This window comes from Lepisosteus oculatus, chromosome 2, assembly GCF_040954835.1.
Source record: "Lepisosteus oculatus isolate fLepOcu1 chromosome 2, fLepOcu1.hap2, whole genome shotgun sequence".
NCBI lineage: Eukaryota > Metazoa > Chordata > Actinopteri > Semionotiformes > Lepisosteidae > Lepisosteus > Lepisosteus oculatus.
Genome location: NC_090697.1, coordinates 23,296,175 through 23,321,992, shown reverse-complemented (window position 1 = coordinate 23,321,992; position 25,818 = coordinate 23,296,175). Strand labels below are relative to the sequence as shown.

Sequence of the window (25,818 nt, the reverse complement as noted above, 5' to 3'; positions counted from 1 at the left end):
TTCGTATTACATTCACATTGTTTTTATGGTGGTTTATGATGCTTTTGATGAAAGGATTAGTATCAAAGAAACAATCAGAGAACCACAACATTTTTACTTTCCAGATCACCTTTGTTTCTTTTAATAAGCATATCTAGCTTCGGCCTGTGTTATAGACTAAATATCTGCTCTATATTAATTGATTGTAATGACGGCAGTTGGATACAGTATGTTGGATTTTCATTGTATTTACTAAAAACGTTATCTTTCAATCCTTCTGACAATAGAGCAAAATATCCTTTCTTTCACATAACTGACATAAAAAGGTTACTTCAATTTATTTTATGTGACAGAAAGAAGAGATTTGTAAACAAAAATCTAAATGTCACTGTACGTTGGCATACTGTAAGTACCGTCAGTAGGAGGAATAGTAGGAGCAAAACATTTACTGCCCAAAAGACAGGGTTTCAACAGGGTGGCATGGCAGCGCAGTGGTTAGTTAGCATGGCTGCCTCACAGAGCTAGGGGCCCTGGGGTGCTGTCTGCTAGGAGAATCCAAAAATTAGACTTGAATAACTTTTAAGTTGTGTGCTTAAATAGAACCACTATCAAAAACCAGAAATGGTAAAAAAATCATCATCCATGTCCAATATGTGTTATAGCTAAATGTATGAATTCCCCAGAAATCAGGAGGTGTTCTTACATTCTGCAAGAGGATATGTGACTCCCGAACCCTCCCTTGAGAATTTCGAAATAATTTACATAATGCATTAGAAAAATCATGAGTAATGCCCTTTAAGTTTCTAATTGCATTAATTTAGCTTAAGCATTAGTGATGCTGGTTAACATTTGATCACCATAACTTTGTAAAGATTAAAGGCTCCAGCAAGTTCTTGTAAAACCCTGGCAGTCGGGCAGCGAAGCCTCCTGTTTTTGGCAGGAGGAGCCTGTGTTGTCTTTTTTAACAGTCTTCTCTTCAGCTGAACGATGTGTAGATTCGTCTGTCACTTGGTGATCACTGACCTGTCTGTTCAGACTTGCAAATCGAATCCACGTTCCATTCCCTCTCACAATCTCATGTGTGAAAGAAAGGATGTTTTAAAGGCTCCTTACACATCATAAAACCTTCCAAATGGCCACAGTTTCCAAATGGCCAGCGCATAATTTTATCTCCAAAGTGCCAGGGAGTGAAAAGGACATCCAAACTATTGATCAGAACATTGTTACAAATGGAGGGTTACAAAACTGGTGAAAATCAGGATTTGAACGAGCGATTTAATCCATAAGTGAAATACATATTCATAACCCCACACTTGTAAATGATTTCTAGAAATATACCTGAGCGGTTGGTATAATTAGAGGTACATGAATTCTTTGTCGTCTGGCACAGCTATGTTGAGAGGCATAAAAATCCAGGCACACTTGGTTAAACAAGTATTTATTACAATGACAAGACACAAACTGCGCTCACACAACAAAACATACAACACACAACTTACTCTATGTACAGTATTTAAAAACAAGGCATTTCAGAGGCCTAACATTCTGGTCACCCAGAAAACCCCACACTACTACGAAGCAATTAACTCTTAATGCCTACAGAGGCCACATGAGAGATGAGCTGCCTTCTAGCTAAATACAATACAACCTACAGTTAAATCACCCCAGATGCCGCAAAATCAATCGGAGCCTACTGTATATTCCTGTCCATAAAAATGCACCCTAACTGAGGTAGCCTTTACACAGGAGACCCATGTTCCCTAAATACACAGAATAGCACTCTCTTTCTAGCAAAGTTCCAATACTTAGCTCCAGTCAGGTTTGGTTTGGATGATCATGAAGTAGAGGCTCTCTCCTGGCACAAGTCCCAACTCCTCCAGACTCTTGGCTCTTCTTCCACCTGCTGCTTCTGGTTTCTTCTTCCTCCCTTTTCTGTCATCTTAATGCCATCTTATGTTGTGTATTTCTGTATTTCTGAACCTTGACAATGATTAACCCACAACTTACCTAGGTATATTAAGTAAACTTTAATATATTAACTTTGTTTCTGCTCAAGGGACCTCCCGGACCTCAGCAAACATCCTCTAGCTTTGAATCTAGAAGTGTTTACTCTGCCAAGAGTCACAAACGTTATCTAAAATCGAAGAGACACTTCTCAGTCACCTACTGTAAAGCTGTAACAATATGATGGTAGACTTGTCAAGGGAACCCTGATTGCCTTATCTCAATTAAACAGGAGATTGAGATTTTTCCAAGTTTTTTCCATAAAATGCTTTGGTTGCCCTCCATATAACCAGAGACAAAAAGAACACGTTCTCCAAAGGGCTTCTTTTAGCAGCAGTAATACATGGCTGTAGTGACCTACAGTAGTTAAAATCCTCTTAGAGATTTAATTCCTCAGATGTATTCCTCAGCAATCTAAGGGTGCTTACATGTGTTGTCTGTATACCTGTTGGTGAGCCTTTAGGGAGAGTATTAGCATTCTAGCAGGTGACAACATGTTCTTCTTTGAAATGCAGCCAGATTCATTAACAATCTAGTACAGCACTCTAAATAAGTACATTTGCAAGAATAATTAGACTGAGTGTGCTGTGATTTCCCTGGTGGGGAGAGAATTTACCAAATCAAACAGTGACTATGATCATTATTTAAGTCTTGAAAAGCTGTGAACTATCGTAGCTTAACTTTTCCTTATAGATTGTGTTGTTGATTGGATGGTAGTTGTAAAGTAGACAGACTGCAGACAATTATATTTTAATTCTAAAAAGTTCCTAAATTATGAAAATACTGAAGGCTTGTTGTTTACTGTACTGTGTAAGCACAAAATAGAGGACAAGTAGAGATATTCAGTGTTTTTACAGTATTTTTACAGGCATGTTCTACATATACTACAGTATATGAGAGGATATGTATTTTCAAGAGCTGTCTCATTTATGCTAGAATATTTACTTTTACCACAGCCAAATGACCTCCACTCATCTAGCAGATTTTCCTGTACTCTTTTAAAAACTAAGCTAGTAAATGTCAGCACAGGGTAAAGCAGTCTTTCTTTAGGTATCAACGGGGCCTGAAGAGACTGAATACAAAAGCTGTGCTCTGTATGTGTCATTGACAGGGCAGTTCATAAGACTGAATGATGTATGAAAATATAAATTAGCCAGTACCTGATTAAAATGTAAATTGGATATTAAGCAGTTAATCCAATGAGGTGGAAAGAAAAGACCAAATTCCTTAACACTGCCAGATGAATTGGTAAAGGTGCATTAATTCCTGATGGCAGCCTCCTACAAGAGCAGTTCCCCAGGCTTTGTTATTTTATAATTTTATCAGAGTACATTTAGTTCAGTTTGGTACTTACAGTGTGTCCTTTCTGTGTTCTTGCATTTTTTTAAACCAATCTCTTTAATTTTGTATTTTACTAAAAAGAAAGTGCAGGAGGTTGTTACAGGTCAGCTATACTGTATATAATATATACTGTATAGTGTATGTTCAAATAATTCTGAAAATTTGAACTGCAGAATTTTTATACAGTAGGTAGTGATAAACAGGATTTTTGTCTACGCCTCAGATAATTTGCTAATACCTGTACTACTAAATTAGTGTTAAAATCTTCTCTCTAGCTTTTCTTCTGGTCTTAATTTGCTTGGCAGCAATTCTTATCCATGGTGACATTCATTGATAGAAGTTGTACTAGGAATTGTAAATAGCACAAGCGACACCATAAGTTTCATGTCATTCAGTGGAAGACAAAACAAAAACCCCTCCTATCTATCTGTCCAGAGGGACGGGTTTCTTCAAACATTCATCTCTTTCCTTGCTGTGTGTAAGGAGGAAAGAACGAGGCTTGTCAGTGTTGATATTATCATCCTGTCCTGTCCTTTCTATCTCAGGCTTGTGTACACCAGTGTGCATTTTTGTAAAAAAAAGTCTTAATTAAGTTACAGTACATGGTTAAAATAAATGCCATCTCTTCGAAGTTTTTTGGTCCTGGGTTAGAATCTGTTTCCATATTCTTCACTTGGGTTGTTTCTGGGTATTATGGTTCCCTCCTCTCACTGCCTAATGACAAATAAATATAAATAAATAATGTGTACTGTACATACTGTACTTTTAACACTTTTTTTCTTTATATTGTGCATAGATTTTATGTTTATTGAACCATTATTGGAATATGAAGTTCAAGGAAATTGTTCTTAAAGCATAATATCAACATAAAATGTTTTACTTTAGGTATAAATTAGCATTTACATTTAAAACATACTGATTTTTTATTATTTGTAATTTTTAAAATGTAATATAAAGTTTGAATTTTCTTGCACATACTGTACAGCAGATGTATTACCAGCCTGGTTTGTCTAAATTGTTATTTTATGATTTGTTTAATGAAGTGAATGCAATACATATTTAGGATATGTGTAATGAATATTACTTAAAAGAGTAGAAGACACATGTTGATCGTTACAGCTCTGGCCCGAAGCAAACTTTTTGCCAAATTTTCTTATACTGAAAGTTTAATGATGTAAGAGAAGACGTGGTTATGGAAAAAAATGCCCCCATAGCAGAAGTTTTGGGAAACAGTCTGAGAATTATCTCAAGAATTTGAGTTTTCATGCTTGACGTCTTAGTAAGATCTGCAATAAGGTCAGACATTTGTATAAAGAATAGTTTTGGTAACACCATAAATGGCTTATTTGTCTCAAATGTGGTGTTATATGAGAGATAAGATGAAACAGCTTCCAATTCTTTTGCGAAAGAAGCTGTAGTGTCTTTTTACTTTCAAAGTAACCTTCTTAACCCTATTTCATAAACTTCAGATTTCCTCCAAGATCAGGCACAAAATCTAAATCTCCTTATAGGCTGCCAACAGCAAGGCAAAGTTAAATCAATAGAAACAAGGGTACCTTAAAAGTGATTAGATCACATCATCTGTCAAACTATTTTTCCAAAACTAAGTAGCTCATGTCTAATTTGTTGGCCTTCATCACCAGAAAGACTAATCTAGATAAATGATACAGCTTAGAAGAAGTGAACTGTGATAAAATGCTGAAAAAAAGATTCAGGGGATACTGAATACCTAAAATATGTATTACAGGGCAAATTAATTCCCAAATTAAACATATCTCGGATCATAAATATGATCAGCCAGCAGTGGTTTAATAGATGAAAAGATGAATTTAGAAGAATGGTTATAGTCTGAAAGCACTACAACAGTGATGCAAAAACATCATGCTCATTGTACTAAAAGAAGGAATAACAACTAGTAGCATTAGACTAAGATCATCTTTCTTTCAAATATAACGTTTCATAACCCACAATCTCAAGGTGGTTTACAATAAAATAATGCAAAACCATTAGACAACACATGAACATGCAATTTAGCAAATTAGTGACACAAAGAGAAATACAATTAGTGTTATACTGTAGTTTAATTGCAAGGTACTGTGGTATGCTATTCCGTATATAAATAATTCAAGATTTATACAAAATAACATGGTATAATATTACCAAGCAGGAAATTGGATAGATTACTTCCTTATTGAGACACCCCATCTTAAACAACTTAAACAATGGACTCACTAAAATGTTGAACAGTAAATAATTCGCTGGTGAATCACGAGTCTCACATCATGCAGCTCCAGTTCTACATAATGAAATGCAGGGCACCATATACAATTGAAGAGGTTTGTGAGAGGGTGATTGTTACGTCCACAACTTGGCTCAGACTAGGGGCGAATGAGGACTAACATATGAGTCAGAGTTTAACGGCCGGAAATACACAAACACACAAAAAACACTATTCTACAACCCAAAGCAAAGCCAAAGCAAAGTCTTCTGCAAGATATCTGTCTATTCTATCTAAACTAATTAATTAATTCATAAATAAAAAATGCTTACACTTATATAGCGCTTTTCTGGACACTCCACTCAAAGCGCTTTACAGGTAATGGGGACTCCCCTCCACCACCACCAATGTGCAGCTTCCACCTGGATGATGCGACGGCAGCCATAGTGCGCCAGAACGCTCACCACACACCAGCTATCAGTGGGGAGGAGAGCAGAGTAAAGTAGCCAATTCATAGATGGGGATTATTAGGAGGCCATGATTGGTAAGGGCCAATGGGAATTTGGCCAGGATGCCAGGGTTACACCCCTCCTCTTTTCGAAAAACATCACTATTGTGCCAGTTGTGACTTGCTGAGTGATATGGCTGCTGGCTAACTTACTAACACTACAGCCAAGAAAACAAATTCAACACCTCTCACGTTTTTGCTGTTTCTTCTTCTAACACCTCTCTTCCACACACCCTCTCCGGACGTCCCATACCGTCCCATTTAAAACTGGACCGCTCTCTTCAACCAGTCCAGAGAGAGACCCAATTTAGGGACACACCCACCTCCAAAAATGTACCTCCGCACAGGAGGGGAGTAAAAAAAAAAAACAGAACGTAACAGTGTTAGGTTCATACAAAATGCTTGCCAATTATCTGCGAAGTAGTGGGTTGATCCTGTAATATGACAATGACACCAGAAGCTGGGAAGATAGGAAATGACCTGCTCACGGAGTGAGCAAGTGAATGGTTTTGTTTGCCATCTATTTCCAGACAGCAGACAAAGACCAACACTGGAAACCTTAGTTTCCTGGTATTTAAACTGCCATTCAACCAATTATCTTACACCAATTGGTCAAGTGGCTGAGGATGGCAGGTCATTCCTCACTGATATCTGGAGAATGTGCAATAGTTCAGATAAGAGTTTCAATCCACTCTGAATCTATGGTCTTTCACAAAGTACCCCAAAAATAATGTTGTTGCTGGATGTCTGGAATACCATAGCTTTCATTCTCATTCACTAGATCAGTTAATCACACTCCTGATACTGGCAAAGTTACAGATTCACAATGAACAGTTTGGCAGGAGGGTTTACCATGTTGAAAACATTCTTAATGATATATTGTAGCATTGATTTAGACAAGGTAGATTTTGTCCAACAAATTTATGAGGCTTTTTGGAAGATTCAACCACTTATGTGGGTAATGGCAGAGCTTATGATATAATAAGTTGTCATTTCTAAATTTCAAGTAAGGATCTGATAACACCTTAACCCATACCAGACAGAGTGCAGTTATCTAATTTAAACATACTGTAATGAGTCAATGAAACACCAAATGCAACCAATATATTTTCATTCCCATTTCCAAGTGTAAGTTAAGTTACCACTGCTAAAGTGTCAGAAAATAAATACAGGTAATACTGCACTACAGTAGATCACAACATTTTACTTTCCCTTGCAAGTTACACACTGTACAGTAACTACATTGCAAAACTACTCCTATCCTTGCTTTATTTCTTTTTTCACAGGTTGTGGGATTTTATTATTTTGTTGCTGAATGTGTTTTATGAATTTGTTTAAATTGTAGTACCATCATTTATTAATAGAGTGAAAGATGAACTGTTGTCCTTCCAAATCCTACTAACGCCTTAATCTGCTTTTCCTGATTTTTTTTTTCTGGCTGTGGCCTTTCCCATCCGAATGCAGTTTTAGCTAATATTAAGTGTCAGGAGATCCAGCTTTGTGGGTTATTTGATTGTTTTTTCTTTCTGATTTATGAGTCTCAACTGTGATTTTGAAACACTTTGGTCCTCGTTTCAATTAATGACTTGTCCTTTTGTTGATGGTATAAAAATAATTACCAGTTTTAAAATTAATGGGCTAAGCTCCTTTTTTCTGTTGGGTTGTCTGGGTTTTATTTTTAGTCCCAGTTTCTGGCTTTTGGTGTCTGTTTCTGATCAAAGGGTTGTGCTTTCTCTGTTCTCTCTCTTTATAAGTTGCCTGTTGATAATGAACAGGGTGCTGATAAACTGCATCGTCAGCCTGGATGTTCCACATCTTGAAAATACAGCCAGTCTTGTTTTCCGTTCTCACAGTAAGGATATTGCAAGAAGCAGTGTGCTCTAGTCTTAGATTGTTATTTCAGAAAATTCAGGTAAGACAAACTAAATCTAGATCAGACGGATACAATTCATGCTGTCTACAACTAAAAACAATAAAAAATATAATTAATTAAATATATTAATGGAATCTAGATTAAAGTCTCTTGAGACATTTAGAGAGGAGTTCCCATATTTACTTTATCATTTATCATTTTGTTTTTTTTATTTTTTATAATGTACTGTAATAAAAAAAAGTATGTACAACTAATTTGTTATCCAAAATTATAGCAAAAAAGGATAAAGGATTTAATTTAGATAGACAAAACCAGGAAAATGCAACAGTACTATTAAACTGTAGCTTTGTTGATCATTTTAAATAAGATATGATGCCTTATTATTTGAGACCATTTTCTTACAGGCAGAGCAGCCCCTGAAATTACGCTATATTTCAGCACATTTTATTCAATGTGTCTTTTCACTAAACAATAAAGAACACATTGTGTTAGAAAGGAGAAGAAACATCCATTTTCACTTGTGAGTGTTAAACGATAATGGATGCTATCCAAGTGATTAAATATGACTTGCCAGGGCAAGTCCAGACTTTGTAAAATGTGATAAAATGCATGAGGGAAGCAAATTATAATGTTCCGTGTTAATAGCACCAGCAGTGTCCTTTTCTCCAGCAGAGGTTTCTAAATTATCGATGTTTAGACAACACAATTTCTCCCACTATTGGTGCTGCATTAAACATTGATCTTCTTTCTTAATGGTTCATAATAATACATTTTGAAAGAACAAATTTAGAGAAAAACATATGAGGTTTCAGTAAAATAGTACAGCTAGTCCAGCCTTGTAACTGTGTTTCGATGTTTCAGTTTCTTGTCTTTAGCCTGCTTGTTTACAGTTTGTATGCAAACCAGCCTTCCACCACATAAGGGCAGCCGGCATTTCAACACAGTGGAACAGCATCAGGACACACATCTATACGTCAGTAAAGAAATAATGTTATGCATGGATTCGTATAAGATATCCAAGTAACCAAAGCAATAGCAAAAATGTGTGCATGGAGAAGATGAAAATGGCCAATTAAAAACAGCTATTTGTTGTCCAATTGTTTTGTGAAGTTTTCACAAAAAAACAGCATTTAATCAGCAAAACTGACTGAAGTAATTGATGATTATAAGCTCATGTCTTGATGTTATGTTACCTGCAATTTTTTTAAATTATATTTATTTCTTTAGGAGCCCCGACTAGCTCTTTTAGTAGAGCATGCGACTCATAATCTCAGGGTGGTGGGTTCATGTCCCACATTAGGTGCCAGGTCCTCCATGTTGGAGGCTGAGCACAAGGCTAACAACCCTGTCCTGTAAAAAACTAGTGTTGCAGTAACAGCAACAGGTTGTTGCTGCCCCTACATGCCAGAAGGCATAACGGGCAAACATCCATCCATATATTTCTTCACCTGTTTTACTGTATAAGGTGTACTTAAAACTATTTTAAACCAAATAAATTGTGTCTAATGAACACATTACCCAACAGAAATGATCTTATTGCAGGTGGGTAGCCTATATATGAGCCAAATTTGTTTTTGTATTACCCAAACTGAACACAATATTCTAAATAGGCCCTTACTCATTGTTACAGGTTGAGTGACGTAAACTGATTGGCAACCCACCGGCTAGTTTTACTGTAACTTTCTTACAACAGATCCTTCTGCCGACAGGTTTTGGTTATCACATCTGCTTTCATTCAGGCTCGTTCACCTCAGAGGACCAATCCTGCACTCTCCCTCGGTCTTCCTCTTATAGCTGTCATTCCCCAGACTGCTGTCCAAAGATGTTGTCTTCGTTCGTGTCACGTAAGTCCAACAGGACGAACGGTTGAATGGCTGGAGAGCGATAAAGACCCTATGCGTAGCGGGCTCAGCTGTTCAGGAGAAGCCGTATAGAAACCGATGCCCTCAGGCCAAGGACAGGAGTGACCTGGTGCTTGGCAGGTCTCAGGGCAACTGGACAACAATGCTGAGCGAGTAGCAGAGCAGAATCAGAAAATAAATAGGCTACACAAGACACACCAAAAAGACATGAATAATCGCAGGGAACTAGGAACAGAAGGAACGTAGAGTGCCCTCTAGGTGTAACGAGCGTGACAGTTCGTCTCAGAGGTTTGGTCCATTTCTATCTCTCTGTGTCTCTCACGGTTTGGGCTCAACTGCAGTACCCTAATGGGAGGTGTTTCTGGACATTCCTAGCTACCTCATACCCCTGCTTGAAGACAGTTCACATTTTTATAGAAAGGATATAGAAAAATCTAAACACCCAATTCCCTATTATATGAAGCACCCCATAGGTCAGAATCTATACATTCAGTTGTTTCTGTTCCCTCTGCCAATGACGAGCACTTTACACTTAACAATGTTAGTTTTCATAAATAAATAATAATAACAGCATTAGTAATAAACAATAAATATGTTGTGGGACAATAAATATGTTGTAGTGAGAAAAAAACATGGTAGACCATGCAAAAAGTGCATAGTGCAGATACCGTATGTACTGAGTCTGAGGCATTGCAGTTAGCTGTTAAGAATGCGTACTGCAGAAGAGTGGAAGCTGTTCTTAAGTCTAGTGCTCCATGCTTTAATAGTGTGGTACCGCTTGGCAGAGGGTTTGGGGGAGGGCAGTTTGTGGCTGGGATGGTTGGGATCCTGAATGATGGATTGGGCTTTATTGCGACAGCGGATGGTGTGAATCACATCAATTGACGGGAAATCACATCCTATATTCCTCTGTGCCGTTGCCGCAACCCTTTGTAGTGCATCTCTGTCATGCATTGTGGTATTGCCGTACCACACAGTGATGCCACTAGTGAGGATACTTTCTACAGTGCTGAAAGTAGAATAAAAGTTCATGAGGAACTGATTCCCCATACAGTACCGCATTTCTATAAACACCACAGGAAGTGCAGGTGCTGTTGTGCCTTTTTCGGACTGCCAACAGTGTTATGAGGTCAAGGCAAGTCGGTGAAGATCTATAGACTGAGAAACCTGAAGCAGCTGACAGTTTCCACTATTGTGCCATCGATGCTGATTGGGGTGTGACTCCATCTGGGTCTCCTGAAGTCTACAATGAGTTGTTGGCATTCAGGGACAGATTGTTGTCAAGACACCATCTTGTAAGATGCTCCACCTCACTCCTGTATGTGGACTTATTGTTGTATGCTTCAGCTTTATCTGCGATACTTGTTCAAAGAGTTCTAGAAAGTTCAGCAAGTCTTTTGCTTTCTAAAGGCTGTCTAATACCATTGTTTAATAAGTATTCTTTTAATTTAGCTTTTCTTTGTTGTTGTTACTTCAGTTACTGCTTGTAAAGTAATTGATTGGTCTGTGGTTTCCTCTTACAGTTCATTGGGTTTTTTTGGGGGGAAACTGACAAAACCATTTTGTTCTGTGCGGAGAATTTTGAGCATAAAAATAACATAAAGTGAGTAATGTGATTGTGTATATACAGTATAGTACAGTATCACCTGACTGTGTTATGATGCTACCTAGTTAGAGTTAGAATTGTTAAGCCTCTGCCTCAGCAATGAAAACAAATTAAAATTAATAAAAGAAAATCCATTATTGTAAATCTGGGTTTTTAGACTGTGTAAATTCTAGACCTTTGAAAAGTAAAACAAAATCCTTAATAACAAAATAAGGCATTTTTACATTTTTGTCCAGTATTTCACAATGTTAACAGCTGCTTGTTTATGGGAATTCAGTATTAAACATTATTAATGTTTTTTTTTTTAAATTTTCAAAGGCTTAGTTGCAGTCCCATAAAATCTGCCCTAGAATTAATACTGCTACTTTTATCATACAATTTGCTCACTTGTAAAATACTGGGAAGTCAATATCTGTGCACTTGGGTATTTTGCCATTGATGTTCATAAGAGCATAGAATCTTAAAAGAGGCAGCTGTATAATCCGTTAAGTAAAATCATTTTATTAGATAAATAAATCTCACTTTCTTGGAATGACTAAAAAGGCACAATTCCAACAAAGAGAATCCTAAAATGTGACATTGTACACAGTAAAAGCAAAAAGTTTTATACATATACAGTATAATGTCTTAAAAGGCTTTTTATGCAAGAAGCATAAAGTGTAGCAAAGTCTTAAACCTCTGTATGAACTTTCACCGGGGCCTTGCTGTGAACCCTGACTCTGGTCAGGCTGACAGTCTTTGTTCACCTCTTCATTCAATAACTGCTTCCATTAGAGAGAGGTTCGTTCAATAGGTGCTTTATTATTTAATGAAGGATCACAATGTTCTGTGGAGGACTTTGATACAAGAAGAAATTGCTAAGGCTCTGATGTTGTGATCGTAAGAAACATGAAACGGTTCTGGGGGAAAAACAATGAAGAATCCCTTCTAGGAAAGCACTTAGCGGCAACTGACAGGGAGTTTTAGCCAGTGTCAGTCTCTTAAAGTGATGAGGATACTTGCGAAGATGCCCACAACACTGAAAAAGCACTGATTAAGCTGTCTGTGACCTGCAGACTTGTATAAGAAGGCAAGAATGTATACCACAAGCAAACTGTGCATTAATCTGTCAACAGCACAAATGTGTTTTGGATAAAGTAATGGAAGAATGTATCTGAAAGGTGACACAGCAGGGAGAAGCTAATAGCTGGATGGTTCCAGTAACAATGGCATGATTCACTGGGAGTAAGGCCCTGACCGTCTGCAATGAAACATGTTATTGAATATGAAAATATGCATGCAGGTTTTAGTTTTGAGTACACTTGCCTGTTTTGCAAAAAGACCAGTAGAGGGAGGGGAAGGTGAGACAAATTTGGCACAAAAATCAAGTTACCCTGCCTTTAAGACCTCAAAACAACTGGCTCTGCTATAAAACAAAAAGCTATGAACACAAAGGGACTTTCAGTCTTACATTAAATTTCTTCACAGAGGTCATCTTCAATGCTTTTATTCTTTTAAACATTAGAAATGTGTTTTTGAGTTAAAACTTAGTTTCATTGCCCTTTGGCACTTGTCATGAATAGCTGATCTGTGACTCTAATGCTCCATTTTTTCATATTGGTACCTCTGGATGTTTCAGGAGCCACTAATTAAAATTGTTTGCATTTGCATTGCCAAATGTTGTGAAGACATTATCTAGAACTGAGTTTGTATCAAAGAAGTCTGCTGAAGCTTCAATAGATTCCTTTATCAGTTATGTATCCTCAAGGCAAAATCTCACATTTTAATAGGACTCTAAATTAGCTAGGATAGACATTTTGCCTAATTTAAAAAATGCAAAAACCTGAGGTCTAGTTATGCTATTGTTCTCAGATGACCTCACAAGAGACCTCCATCTTAAAGTTTTTTTTTCTGTTTTGCTAAAACAGTCAACAGGGAGTACCTCTTTCCAGATCAAGTCCTTAGGTAGAATATGAGGGGATTATCACTGAGAGGAATGGTGGATTAGTGAGCTGGTTTTGTGTGTTATTTTCCTGTTGTGTTTTTAATAGAAAAAAATGAAGAGTGCAGAAACAGCAAAATTCTTAAATAATGAGAGGAAGTCCTGGTGAGTGAAAAATAATTAGGAACTGACTTCTGGTTTTGGATCTCAGTAAATTGGTATATATTAAGTGTTTTTTCTCCGCTTGGAGCCACCAGAAGGATTTTTTTATGTTCAATAAATGTAATGTCCCAATTATTAAGATAGTAGAATAAGTCATTGTTACCAGATATGATCACAATTTAATGTTCATTTTAAGAATAGGCTCCCATTAAAAGTCATGAACATAGCTCTTTGTTCTGTCTAATGATCCTGTATTGAAAGATTAATAGAGGAAAAACCCAGAGGTTCTATTAATGAAATACCAGCAGTGCTTGCCAGGACCTGGGCCTGATACTGTTGCCACAGCAACAGGCAGGAGCTCCACATCCCCTATAAATAAAATTCAAAAAGCTGCCATTTTTAATTATGCTAATTCTTACGGTTTATATGTAACTTACATTCATTTTTTGATGGACACATGATTTTAACAGCCACGAAGTTACTGGCAAGCTGGCGTTTGGATTCTTGTACCAATCAAAGTGTTGCCAATTAAAATCCTTAACCAAGGACTATCCATGATCTCCCCACGGTCAACCCAAACAGTCATCCACAAAGTTCCCCAGCGTAACATCTAAGGATCAGCCTCTCACTTTGGCTAAAGTCATTGATCATGAAAAGACGAATGGTTTTCATGTGAGAATGGCTGGAAGAAACCATTACTCTCTATAAAAGAACATAGTGTTACATTCTGTTTTTTTAATCCCCTCCCATGCGGGAATCCATTTTTGGAAGTGGGTGTATTCCTAAATTAAGTCTCTCTCTGGACTGGTTGAAGAGAACGGTCCAGTTTTAAATGCCAAAATGGGACATCCTGAGAGGGTGTCTGAAGAGAGGTGTAAGAAGAAGAGGGGCTGGGATTGTTGTGGCTCTCGTGCTTCTTTTCTTTTAGTTTTCCATTATAGCTTGGTTTAATATAGAGTAGACAGATAGCTTGCGGAAGACTTTTCTTTGGTTTTGCCACCCTTTTCTCGGGAGACAGGTTTAGCGTTTAATTGGGTTGTAGAATAGTGTAGTTAGTTGTTTTTTGTTGTTCCCTTACCCCTGTGTTTTTTTTTTACTTCCTAGCGTATTCCGTCATCCTACACGCAGTTGTGTGGTATTTCCATCCATTAAACCCTGGCTCATACAGTATGTCAGTCCCCATTCGGTCCTGGACTGAGCTGTATTGGGGATGTATCAATAGCCATCTCAAGTTCGTCAAAGAGAGCTTGGACGATCCACAAGACTGCTGGAAGAATGTTGTCTTGACCTCTCATCGAGAGGTGTTTTGTATGGCAAAATCCAAATACTGTCCCCAGAAGGAGAACCTCATCTTGACCGTCAGTCGTAATGCTGGTAACACCTGGTAGCCTAATCTTGTTAGATCTCAGAAGCTCAGCAAGGTTTATCCTGGTCAGTTCTTAAATCCACTTTGGGCCTGTACAATCTGGCCTCTCTGGAATCTGGCTTTAGTTCATTAGGTGAAGTAATTTCCTTGCTTTTCTACCTTATGTGCCATGTACTAGGGCTACTGGAGCAGAATGGATGCCAAGAATTTAATCTGGTACCCTTTCGTGTAGCAGAGTCCTTTTGGATGAAACGCGTTATACAAATGCAGGTATTTATTATACAGTATTTACGGAATATTGTATTCATATAAGACACAAAAAGTCAAAATTGAGAGTTCACTGCAAAGCTGAAGTAATCAAAACATTATAACATCTGTCGTGCAACCTCGGGCCTAGGACTTTGGCCTAAGTGCTACAATATTGTGACCTTTGAAGGAATCTTATGTGGCCTCGATTTTATTTTATTACCTAATAATAAGATATTTGTTTCAGCTCTCCTGGGGGTCTGACCTCTTGGACACATTCAGTATTTAAGTTACTGGAGGGCAAATCCATTTTAAAGGGTAAACAATGAAGAAAACAAGTTATCCTCAGAGTCACACTAAAGGATATTACTTTCACTGATTACCTAAATGTGGCTCATTTTGGGAAAAGGTTATTTTCAGATTTCCTTTTCACAGTCCTCAAGCTCCTCCATGCTGTACAGTATTGAAAATTAGCATTAACAGTGTATGACGTGTTGAGGAAGAAATTAAACCAAATTAAACAAAAATCCTCTGAAAAGCAAAGTATGAATATGCTGATTTATGCCACTTCACATTGCCCATTTTCACTTTGTATTTACTGTACTATTTATTCACTTTGTATTCGCTGTACTATTTATTGTATTTATTTAAGTACATTTTTCCGTGCTACCAAATGATTTTAAAAAGAAAATCACACGAAGCACCTAGGCTATTGGTAAAAGACTTAATTAAAAATGCTTTAAAGTTCTAAGACTTGCGCTAAAACCTTAAAAAATCCTGTAGGCCATTCCATGTGTAGTAATGTTACACCTGATTTGAGGGAGGTAATGTTTCTTATCAGTTGACTTGGTTGACTGTCGTACTGTAATGCTTTTGCTTGGAAAGTGACTAACACAGGTTGTAGGAAAAAGTTATTTCTATGCACACAGTGCAGTAAATGCTCAATTAACAGTGTAGTTAATGGGTTCCGTACATCCTCAACTGTGGACCTTTTACACATTTGTTATTTAAAACATTTCACATTCTGAATGTTATACTTCACATTTAACATTAGGATAAGCAAGGCATTGTTATGATGGAAGCGCTCACCCAGCAGAGCCCATCACAACACAAAGCCATTTCATACAAGTGCAAGAGTCTATTTGAATAGAGCTTTAAAGTGCTGCTTGAATTGTAAGAGGCTTTGAAATGCTGCTGACATGTAGTACTGCCCTCACAGTTCTACACAGAAAAAGTGCTGACAAGTGTACTTGCCCTCATCGGTCATTCCTATTACTTTTATCTAATTTCTTTCTAGCTGAATTTCAACTATAAATTGTAATGAGGCTGGGAATTTTACCTAAAGCTACAATGCCTCTGCCTTTAAATGGTACTGTAGTTACCATAATCTTTGCTTAACTTCATTCCTGCGTATCCTAATTGTTTACTTGCAAAAGAAAGTTTTAAACAGTACAATGAATATTCATACAAATTTGCTTAAATTTGATATCTTCAGACATAGTTAAACGGAAATGGATAATAGATATAAAAAACACAAAATGAAAACTAGCGGGAACTATTTAAAAATAAATAGTGGGGAGATGGTAAACATGGAGCACATTTTGTACCCAGTCAAAAAGCTATCCAGTGAGTGCAAAAATCCAAACATACGCAGAAGTACATTAAAAATGCAAGTAAAGGTTGTGAAAACATCTCTGTCTTAAAAAATGGAAACTGATTGCAATTATTAAAGTATGAAATATTGTGGTACCTAATTTGCAATACTAATCTTCTGTCTACAAAGAATGGGTGAAAGAAAAGCATGTGATTTCTGAAGAACTCAAGGACAAGTACACTTACTGTACATATAGAAATCACGTGTCTGTGTTTCTATTGTGTAATGACATTCATTTTGTCAGCATTTACAAAGTGATGATCCATTAGGAAATGCTTCCGTACTGCTTTTAAAAAAATGGCGTTGAATTGTACAGTCAAGTCTGACTAAAATAATAACCCCTAGAAATAATGAAATTGTCAGTTTTTCTCCAATGTACAGTATGACATACAGTATGTATTTTGGTTTGAGTCGACTTTCAGTATGACGCCGTGATTCACTACTATGTGATGCGCAAAACTAAGAAAAACAGATGTGTTTTCATCTGCTTCCGTTTGTGTTTGCATTTTATCTGCAACTGTATTATGTATGTGATAACTGCTGTTTGTGATATGTCTGAGCTTATGTGTACTGATCTTATTTGAGAATTATACATACCTGTACGGTATGCAGTTTATGGTTATTTACATCTGATCCCATTCATTCCTTAGTGTTTATGAGTGGCTGACTCACCTTCCTCTTATTTGGTTTGCAGGATGTATTACCAAGGATTCCATCCAGCATTGGGAGTGCAACTCATGAGACTGGGCAAGCTTCAGTATTACATGGAGAGGTTCTGTGAGGCCCTTGATACTCTGAAGCAGGTCTGTGGTAACTGGAATTTACTGAATCTGCCTGAGTGAAAGCATTATTTGGGGACATGTGAAGGCCCCCCTTTTTGTCATGGTTTGAATACCTTTTGATTTAATGTACTTTTGTGAAGAGCAGGTGCTCAATAAGGTGCATTACTTACTATGCTGTACTTTGCAAAGAGAAAGTACTCTGCAAGGTGCATACTGTAAGAGCACAATATAATGCCCAGAATCGCCCACAGGAGAAGGGTAACCACAGAAGCAAGTTGGCCCACTTGTACCAAATCTTCAACCAAAACAAGTATTTATACTTGTAATGTTTTGCTTTGATTTGATAGTATCAGCTATTCCAGGGATATATTACTTGGGAAACACGTTTGTATACAAATGTAAATATCATTTGTGTCACCTCTTTAAAAACAGTGATATTGAGTGACAGACCCCCACCGTTAACTAAGAGACATGAGGGTTCTGAGCACATAAAAACATGCAATGGAAAATACTGGATGGAACAGAGATTTTGTGCCCCATAAAACAAAGCACTACAAAGCAGCAGTGCTGCAGGCTGCTACCTAACTCCCAACCACCACCAAACACCATGAGGCCATTTATATACCTACATGTTTAATTCATTAAATCCCAAGTTCTTTCTAAACCCTATTTCTAAATGAATCATCGCCCAGTGTGTCTATTTACAGTAAGAGAGGCCTTTATTATTAGCCTCTAGTGGCAGTTAAAGCTCAATTTTGGTTTACTTAATTATTTGAAAACCACAAGGAATTGTATTAGTACCACTGTTCTGTGGGATTCATATCAATCATACAGATTTCTATATATTAAGAAAACATGTCAGGTTTGCAGATGATGGCAAACTAGGGGCATTAGCAATCACTCGTAGAGCTGCAAGAGAATTCAAAAGATTTAGGTAGAATCCAAGAACAGGCAAACATCTGGCTGATGACATTTAATATGTACAAGTATGTGTAGGTAGCAAAAAAAACTACAAATGTAAAATGGGAAACACTGAACTTGCAAAAGCAGCTTATGAGGTATGATAGTGAAGACCTCATTTATGACTTCTAGACAATATGTAGCAACAATAAAAAGGCAAACAGAATGGTAGGAGATATCATACAAATTGAAGAATTTGAGTTTTTGAATTTGAAAAGAAAATCATATCAAAGTTGTGCAATACACAAACTCATTTAGAATGTACAAATGTGGTCACCATACTACAAAACAATATTGGAATCGGTCCAGTGAAGAGCATCTATGTAAATTCCAAGGAATTTAAAGGAATTTCCTCCCCTGACAGGCTATAATAGATTAGTATTTTTAGTCTTGAACAGAAAAGACCACAAGGCAGCTGATTCAACTAGTTAAAACCCTTAAAGGCGTTTGACAAACAGACGACACAAGTGGAAATTATTTGGAAGTGCTTTTAAAACCAAGAACAGGAGGCATTTTTTACTACTTAGCCATTTTGTTGTTACTGATATTCCAGCTTCTTTCAATAAACAGCTGGAGAACATCCTTGGCTCAATTAGCCACTAGCATTGAAATAAGATAGATGCTTTCTTATGCTTGAATGAAGACAATAAAATAAGAACTAATTCTTATTGAATTCCATTTTTTAGATAAATTCACATAAAAGAGTAGTTGTTGTTACTGTATCTTATACTGTACGTTGTGAATCATGGATTGGTTTGCATATCTTTTAAGTTGCTGGAATAAGGAACTTTTTAAAACTTTATTACTAAAATTATTTGAAATATTTTTACTGATACTCTAAATGTGCAGAGGAGAACATTACAAATTTTGCTATTTTTGTAGAAAACTGAAATATACAGATTTGGGATATTACAAAAATGCCCGTAGTTTTAAAATTATGCCAAGAATTGGCATCTTTTCAATAGATTGATGATTGATAACTGATAAGTGGAGTGACTTTAACTGTTGCATAAGCTGTATATCGCCCCATTAGTGAGAGAGCTGGTTGAGAGAGGTGATGAGGTGATTTAACTTTTAGTTGAATGTCAGATCTGGCAAACATCCAGAAATAACATGGAAAGGAAGCAATACGGCCATGTATCCCCATGTATCAAGAGAACAATGCCTTAGTGTCATTTTTATATTGGAAAAACAGTGGGGTGTGCCAACAGGGCAGTCAAGTCCTCTCTAACAAGAGATTTTGTGTACATCACCCTGATGGACATCAGCAAGTGAAGCACAGGTGCGCAGAACTATATGCTGATTAACAGGGAGCTCCAAGTGTGTTGGTCTGGTGAAAGTGTCTTGTCACTACAGAAGTCCACTTATAGTGATTGATGACATTCTGACTGAATAAGTTGTACATTGATCAGCTCTTGGGACCTCACTTGTTGCCCCTCCTGCAGGCTTATCCTGATGTAACAACATGCTGTACGTCTTTGTGCTACTCATGTGAAAATGGCTTTCTTGTGAGATGTGAATGTAACAGTTATGCTCTGGAAGCCCCACTGCCAGACTTGAGCTCCGCTGATCATTTGTGTGACATGTAGACCACAGAGACCAGTGAGCTGGCCGATCTCATCCAAGTCTAGAAGGGGAGTGGGACAGAATCCCACAAGACAGCATCTGCAACCTGGTGCAGAGCCTGTGTGACAGATGTGCTAAATGTTTTTTGCTTAGAATGGTGGCTATTTGTGCTACAAGCCTGTTCTCTTAAAGCATATCTCCAGCTGGACAATTCAGTTGATGACAAAAGTTGACCAGCATGATATTACCTATGTCATGACTGTTGAGTAACATTTTTGTGTTCCTGCTACATACAGTAAATTATTTTGCCAATTTCCTGATAAGAACTTTGAGAATTTGTTGCAATTCTGTTCATTATTTGCCGATTTCCATATCTTGATTTAACACCAGAGAACTGTAGAAGTGGGACACTTTAATATCATAGTAAAAGTAATATGACCAAAGTAGATAGTTTGTCTTAAAATTAATAGTTAGCTATTGTACATCTTTCACAATTTACTGTGTGCTGAAATAGTTTTTATTAAACCACAACTGGGAATACTTATTTTTTGCTCAGAACTGCAACCTAAAAATTGCTACAGGCTCAATGATTTATCTCAACCTCATTCCACACCTTTCATGCAAACAGAGCTGCCTGTCTGAGTGTAAGAGTATATGATTCATGATGTCGTTCTTTCTCTGTAGGCCTATGAAGTCATGAAAGTGACCCATGGGGTGGACCATCCACTGACCACTGACCTGCAACAAATGCTGGGGGAGTGCCAAGCTGAAATGGACAGAACCACATAGATCCAGTGGGGTGCTGCCACGATTGCTCACACACACAGCTCACCATCGCTGCAGGCGAAAGTCTGGGCAAATTGCATTGTGTGGCTTCACAGCTTTTTTCCTTTCTAGTGATGTTTAAACACATAGCTGCAAGTTCTTGTCCCACCTCATGGAATCCCATAAATAAAATCTTTATATTCTTATATCGGTGTTGATACCAGGTTGCTGCACATTATTTTTTTTATGAGGGAGTTTTTTGGGGCCTAGTTTATTCACCTCTAATATTTTGAACTTGAGCTGCACAGCTCCAGTACATGACGACCAAAATCCAGCTGGTTTTCTAGGTCTTTCCAACAGCTTTTAAACATGTTCAATGCTCAATTAGGTCATTAAGAGCAGGGGTGTTACACCAACCAGCAGACACTGCAATCCTCAAGAACTAGTGTTGTGCACCATTTACAGTATGCAGAAAAATACAGGCATATCACCATCATACATAGGGAGAAAAAAACATGAGATCAAAGAGGGCTTTAAGTTCGACCAAGCAACTACTGCATTTTGTTAACTTGGTGAATGAACTTGGAACATATCGGTTAGAAGGTTCCTGCTTCGTGAATTCCTATAGTTACTCTAAAAATAATTATGTAATCTCACCAAAAACCAGCAAAGGCACCTGAGTACTTGGTTGATGAGCTCAGAAAGATACTTCTGATATCTTTCTGCTACCTTCTGTTCAAGCTGGTGCCCACTGATCTGGTAATTAAGGTGACATTTCACAAAAACATGCACTGACACGTCTGCATATTAAAAACTTTTGAGTAGGAAAATTTTCTATCAACACCTTTATGTTTTCTCAACGCTTACATATAAGATCAACTGCCACAGGGATTACAAGAATTACAAGTATTCAAAATCCTCAAGGCATTGACCAAGTTGAATCAGCAGATTTGTTCAGAATGAACACTGAAACATGAACCAGAAGGCAGAAGTGGAAAATAAACTACCTTTATTAGGTACGTCTACCTAATATAGAGTTGGTCAAACATGCGGCACAGGGATGCTGGTCCATGTCAATTCCAATGTGTCCCTTAGCTGTTGCAAATTAGCTGGTGGTTGATCTCTTCTCTGAATAGCTTGTTCCATCTCATCCCACAGATGTTCGGTTAGTTTGAGATCTGATAACTGGGGAGGCCTCTGCAATAAGCTGAATTCACTGTCATGTTCCTGGAACCATTCCAGGTCTTTCCTGGACTTGTGGCATAAATCCTTATCCTACTCATAAAACCCATTCTCTGCTGCCGTGAAGGGATGCACCTGATTGATAATGATGCTCAGATCTCCTTGGTTATCAAACATTGCTCTGCTTGTATCAAGGGATTCCATGTACAGTATGTCAACAAAACACAACCCACATTATTACACTGCCACTACCAGCCTGCATTGTTGTCACCCGGCTGGATGGATCCTTGGACTCGTTGTGGGTTTTCCCCTATCTTAGTCCTCCCATCAGTGTGAAACAGCAGAAACTGTGATTTATCAGATCGGGTGATGTTTTTCCAGTCTTCCAGTGCCCAGTGTTTGTGCTCCTTAGCCCACTCAAACCACACCTTCTCGTTTTTCACTGACAGGAGTGGAGCTCAGTTGGGTTGTCGGCTGCCAAACCCATCTGTGACAAGGTATGATGATTTGTGCATTCTGTTGTGACTCTTTGGCACCACCGTTGTACTCAGTGATTAGTTGGCTGACTGTAGTGCATCTGTTACTCTGCACATATTGTGTCAGCCTCTGTTGACCTCTTTTTTTTTCCCTCCACCACCCGCCCAACTTTGGAGAACATTTTTATTTTCAATGCATCTTTCCCATCTTTTCGATTCCTTTATATATCTCTTTTCCTTCCTTGCTGAAAATTTTAATTTCCTTCCATTCCATGTGTCTTACAAAACTCTCAGTATTTACAACTTTCTGTCTTTGGTGCCATTGAGATATGTCTCAAGTGGGCCCCAAACCTGTTTAAATTGATTTGTTTTGCCTTCCAGACTATTAGCAATCTTTTGATTTTCACTTTGTACAACCACTTCATTAACCCATTCCATGTGATATGGGCCTGTATTACCCACCCATTTCTGATAGCTCTTTTAGCGGCAATACAAAGAGTCAAAAAAATATGTTTATGCTGATCTTAAATTTTAAACTTAGATTCCCCAGAATACAAGTAACAGCCATCAATGGGATAGCATATAAAGTCCTTTTTGGCTATAGTACAGAAAAAACTCAACATCTTGACCCCTTTCATCTACGGTCTGTTTCCAGCCACAGAACCGCCGTTGGCTGGATGTGGGTGGTGGCCCATTCTTGATACACCCGTGACACTGTAATGTGTGATAACCCCTGCAGGGTTGCTGTTCTTGATACACTCATGCCGGGTTGAAAGTCAATTAAATCCTTTGCCTTGTCCATTTTCCCTCAGAATCACACACACACACACACACACACACACACACACACACACACAATCTGTAGGTACCTACTTAGAATAGCTTTGACACCTGCAGAAGACCCCACAGCTGAAACAGTGTGTCGTTTTTCTTTTAAGCATGGAATAAACCTTTACCTTTCCTGTGTCTGCACGTACTGTATGATGCTGTCACTGCTTGAGCAGTCTATTACATGGAAAGGGCAGGTGTACCTAATAAACTGGCCACTCAGTGTATGTGGAAATGCATTTTAAACACAGAACACGAAGCACATATTTTCTCCCAAAAAAAGCTTCTTTCAAGAATCCTTGAATCAATTAACTACTAATTACCAAATGGGCCAGATGGAATTAATGACTTTTTCTTGTTTATAACCTTTTTTATGTTCTTATGTACAGTATATATATCATAAAGGTGATAAAATGTTTTAGATTTGGAATTATGAATCAACTTAACATTTTAAAAAAGACTGTACATTTTTTCACTAGTCTATTTTGAACTTTAAAATTTACTGTTAAATTTGAGTTAGTTAACTTTCATTGACAAATAAATAAGGTTTCTAACTGAAAATATCCTTTTTATGTCTTTATATTGAAATTTACTTTCAGTTATGAAAGCTATGTATTAGAAAAAAACTCTCCTGAATACCCTTACACTTATTCAAGTGCTTGTAATATCAGTATGAGTTAACATTGTTTTATACAAATCATGGTAAACCATGCAGTTTTGTATCCTGTTTTAAAGTTTGTGACACTGCCCACCAAGCATTCCAGAATTGTATTCTTGTACTTAAGTGAACAAAAATGTTTTTTTTTATAGTCTCATTCGGTAGTTACCTGATAGTTATGTTCAGTGGTACTGTTCCTTGCTCTGCAGCCCAGAAAGGTTGAATTATTCTTGCAGCTTTCATTTTAAAAAACACTGCACTGATCTCATTTTCTACAAAGATTTTGCACAAACTTTCACCCCCAGTGAAAACATTACGTAGTCATTCCTGAGGTAACCATCATTCATCGTTAGCCTCTCTGATTCACTGCTTCTCATTCTTTTGTGGGAGGCAGGATGTGTATCCATAGACTGTTTTTCTTGGTAATGCTGTTCAACACTTATCTCTGCAAAGGGATTAAAATAACCAGGCATCTCACAGATTCAGATACAATCAACATGAACAACATTATTCTTTGTTACAAATCTAGAATAATCTGTGAACCACTATCACTTGTTCTATCTATGCATGGTATACTTTTCTCATGGCCTACTTTGTTTGCTAGATCGGTTTTTACATGATGACAGTGAGTTATTATAAGAGAGAATTTGTTCAGTATTATTGTAGCTGCTGTTCCCAAAAGACAGATTGTTCATTATGTGAAAATATTTTTTTTTTGCTTTCAAACATTTAGTGATTGAATATAACGTTCTAGCATAGATACTGTATCTCTGTATTTTTAAACAGTCCTGTGCTGTCCTGCTATATATTTTTATTGCATATCTTTTTTTGTGTTCTGTGTAATGTTTCTATTGTTCCTCCTTAATGTATAATTTGTCACACTCCCTGCATAGTCTTGTACAAACATCTTCTGCAAATTCTAAAGCAGTTTGACAGGATGAGCACAGGAGATGACAAGTGTTGAGCGAATCTAAAATGGCAAATGGAGAAAATGAAATCTGTTATGCTGTATAATATGAGCACACCTCCCTTCTTCCCTCCATCACTTTCACAGTGAATCTTTCTGTAAAGCTATTGTTTAATTTTCATTTCACTTTGTGAGGGAGCTAATTTGCTTCCTTTAAACATCGGCAGTCAATGTGATTTGAGAGCTCTTTTCAGAAAATGTATTTAATATGATAGCATGACAATTAATGATATAATTAAGGCAGTGATACAGAATCACATGGGTGCAGGGTTTTTTTAAGTAATGAAATGCTTAAGTGTAGATTATATATGTGTCTCATTCAGTGAGAATGGTTATAACATTGATACTATGGAATATTTCTGCCTTTGAGGTTTGTGTAATAGTTCTTTAAAGGTCATAATTCTAACTACAGGTGTGGTTAGTACACAAAGTATAAGGAAAGACAGCATTTAAAATCATGCTAATTTTCCAGATCTAATAATAATGCATTTAATTTATATAGCACAAATCATTACAGTTAATTTCAATGTGCTTCTCAAAATAGAAGTCAAGGAAAAAAGTCAGGAAACCAGACAGTTTCTAGTACTGGACATTTGTAGGCTTGCTGTTAGAGTAGAGCAAGATCTCTTTTAAAGGATTCAGTTGAAGTTTCTAGTCTAAGATGATCAGGGATGTTATTTCTCAAGTGAGGATCACAAATGGAGAAGACAGTTACCCATAGTACATGATTCTGGGGACCTGTGGCTGATAAAATTGACCTGACTTAAAGACCAGGAGCTATTCTTTAAATCCACCCTCTGAACAGGGAGCCAGTGGAGCTGTGCTAGAACAGGGATGATCCAGTCTGACTTCCTTGCTGCGGTGAGAGCCCTGGCAGCGATGTAGGGGAGAAGC

At 37.4% G+C, this 25,818-nt stretch overlaps 1 protein-coding gene across 1 annotated transcript in view; it reads left to right on the top strand.

The window, feature by feature from the left end:
- The window catches only part of smyd3 (SET and MYND domain containing 3), a 343,364-nt gene extending 322,345 nt beyond the window's left edge, over window positions 1–21,019 (top strand). The window contains exons 11-12 of the mRNA XM_006626065.3: window positions 17,435–17,543; window positions 20,733–21,019. Of these exons, the coding sequence (XP_006626128.1) occupies window positions 17,435–17,543; window positions 20,733–20,837 (214 nt within the window). The 3' untranslated portion in view covers window positions 20,838–21,019. The remainder of the gene's footprint in view (window positions 1–17,434; window positions 17,544–20,732) is intronic.
- Window positions 21,020–25,818: the final 4,799 nt, after the last annotated feature.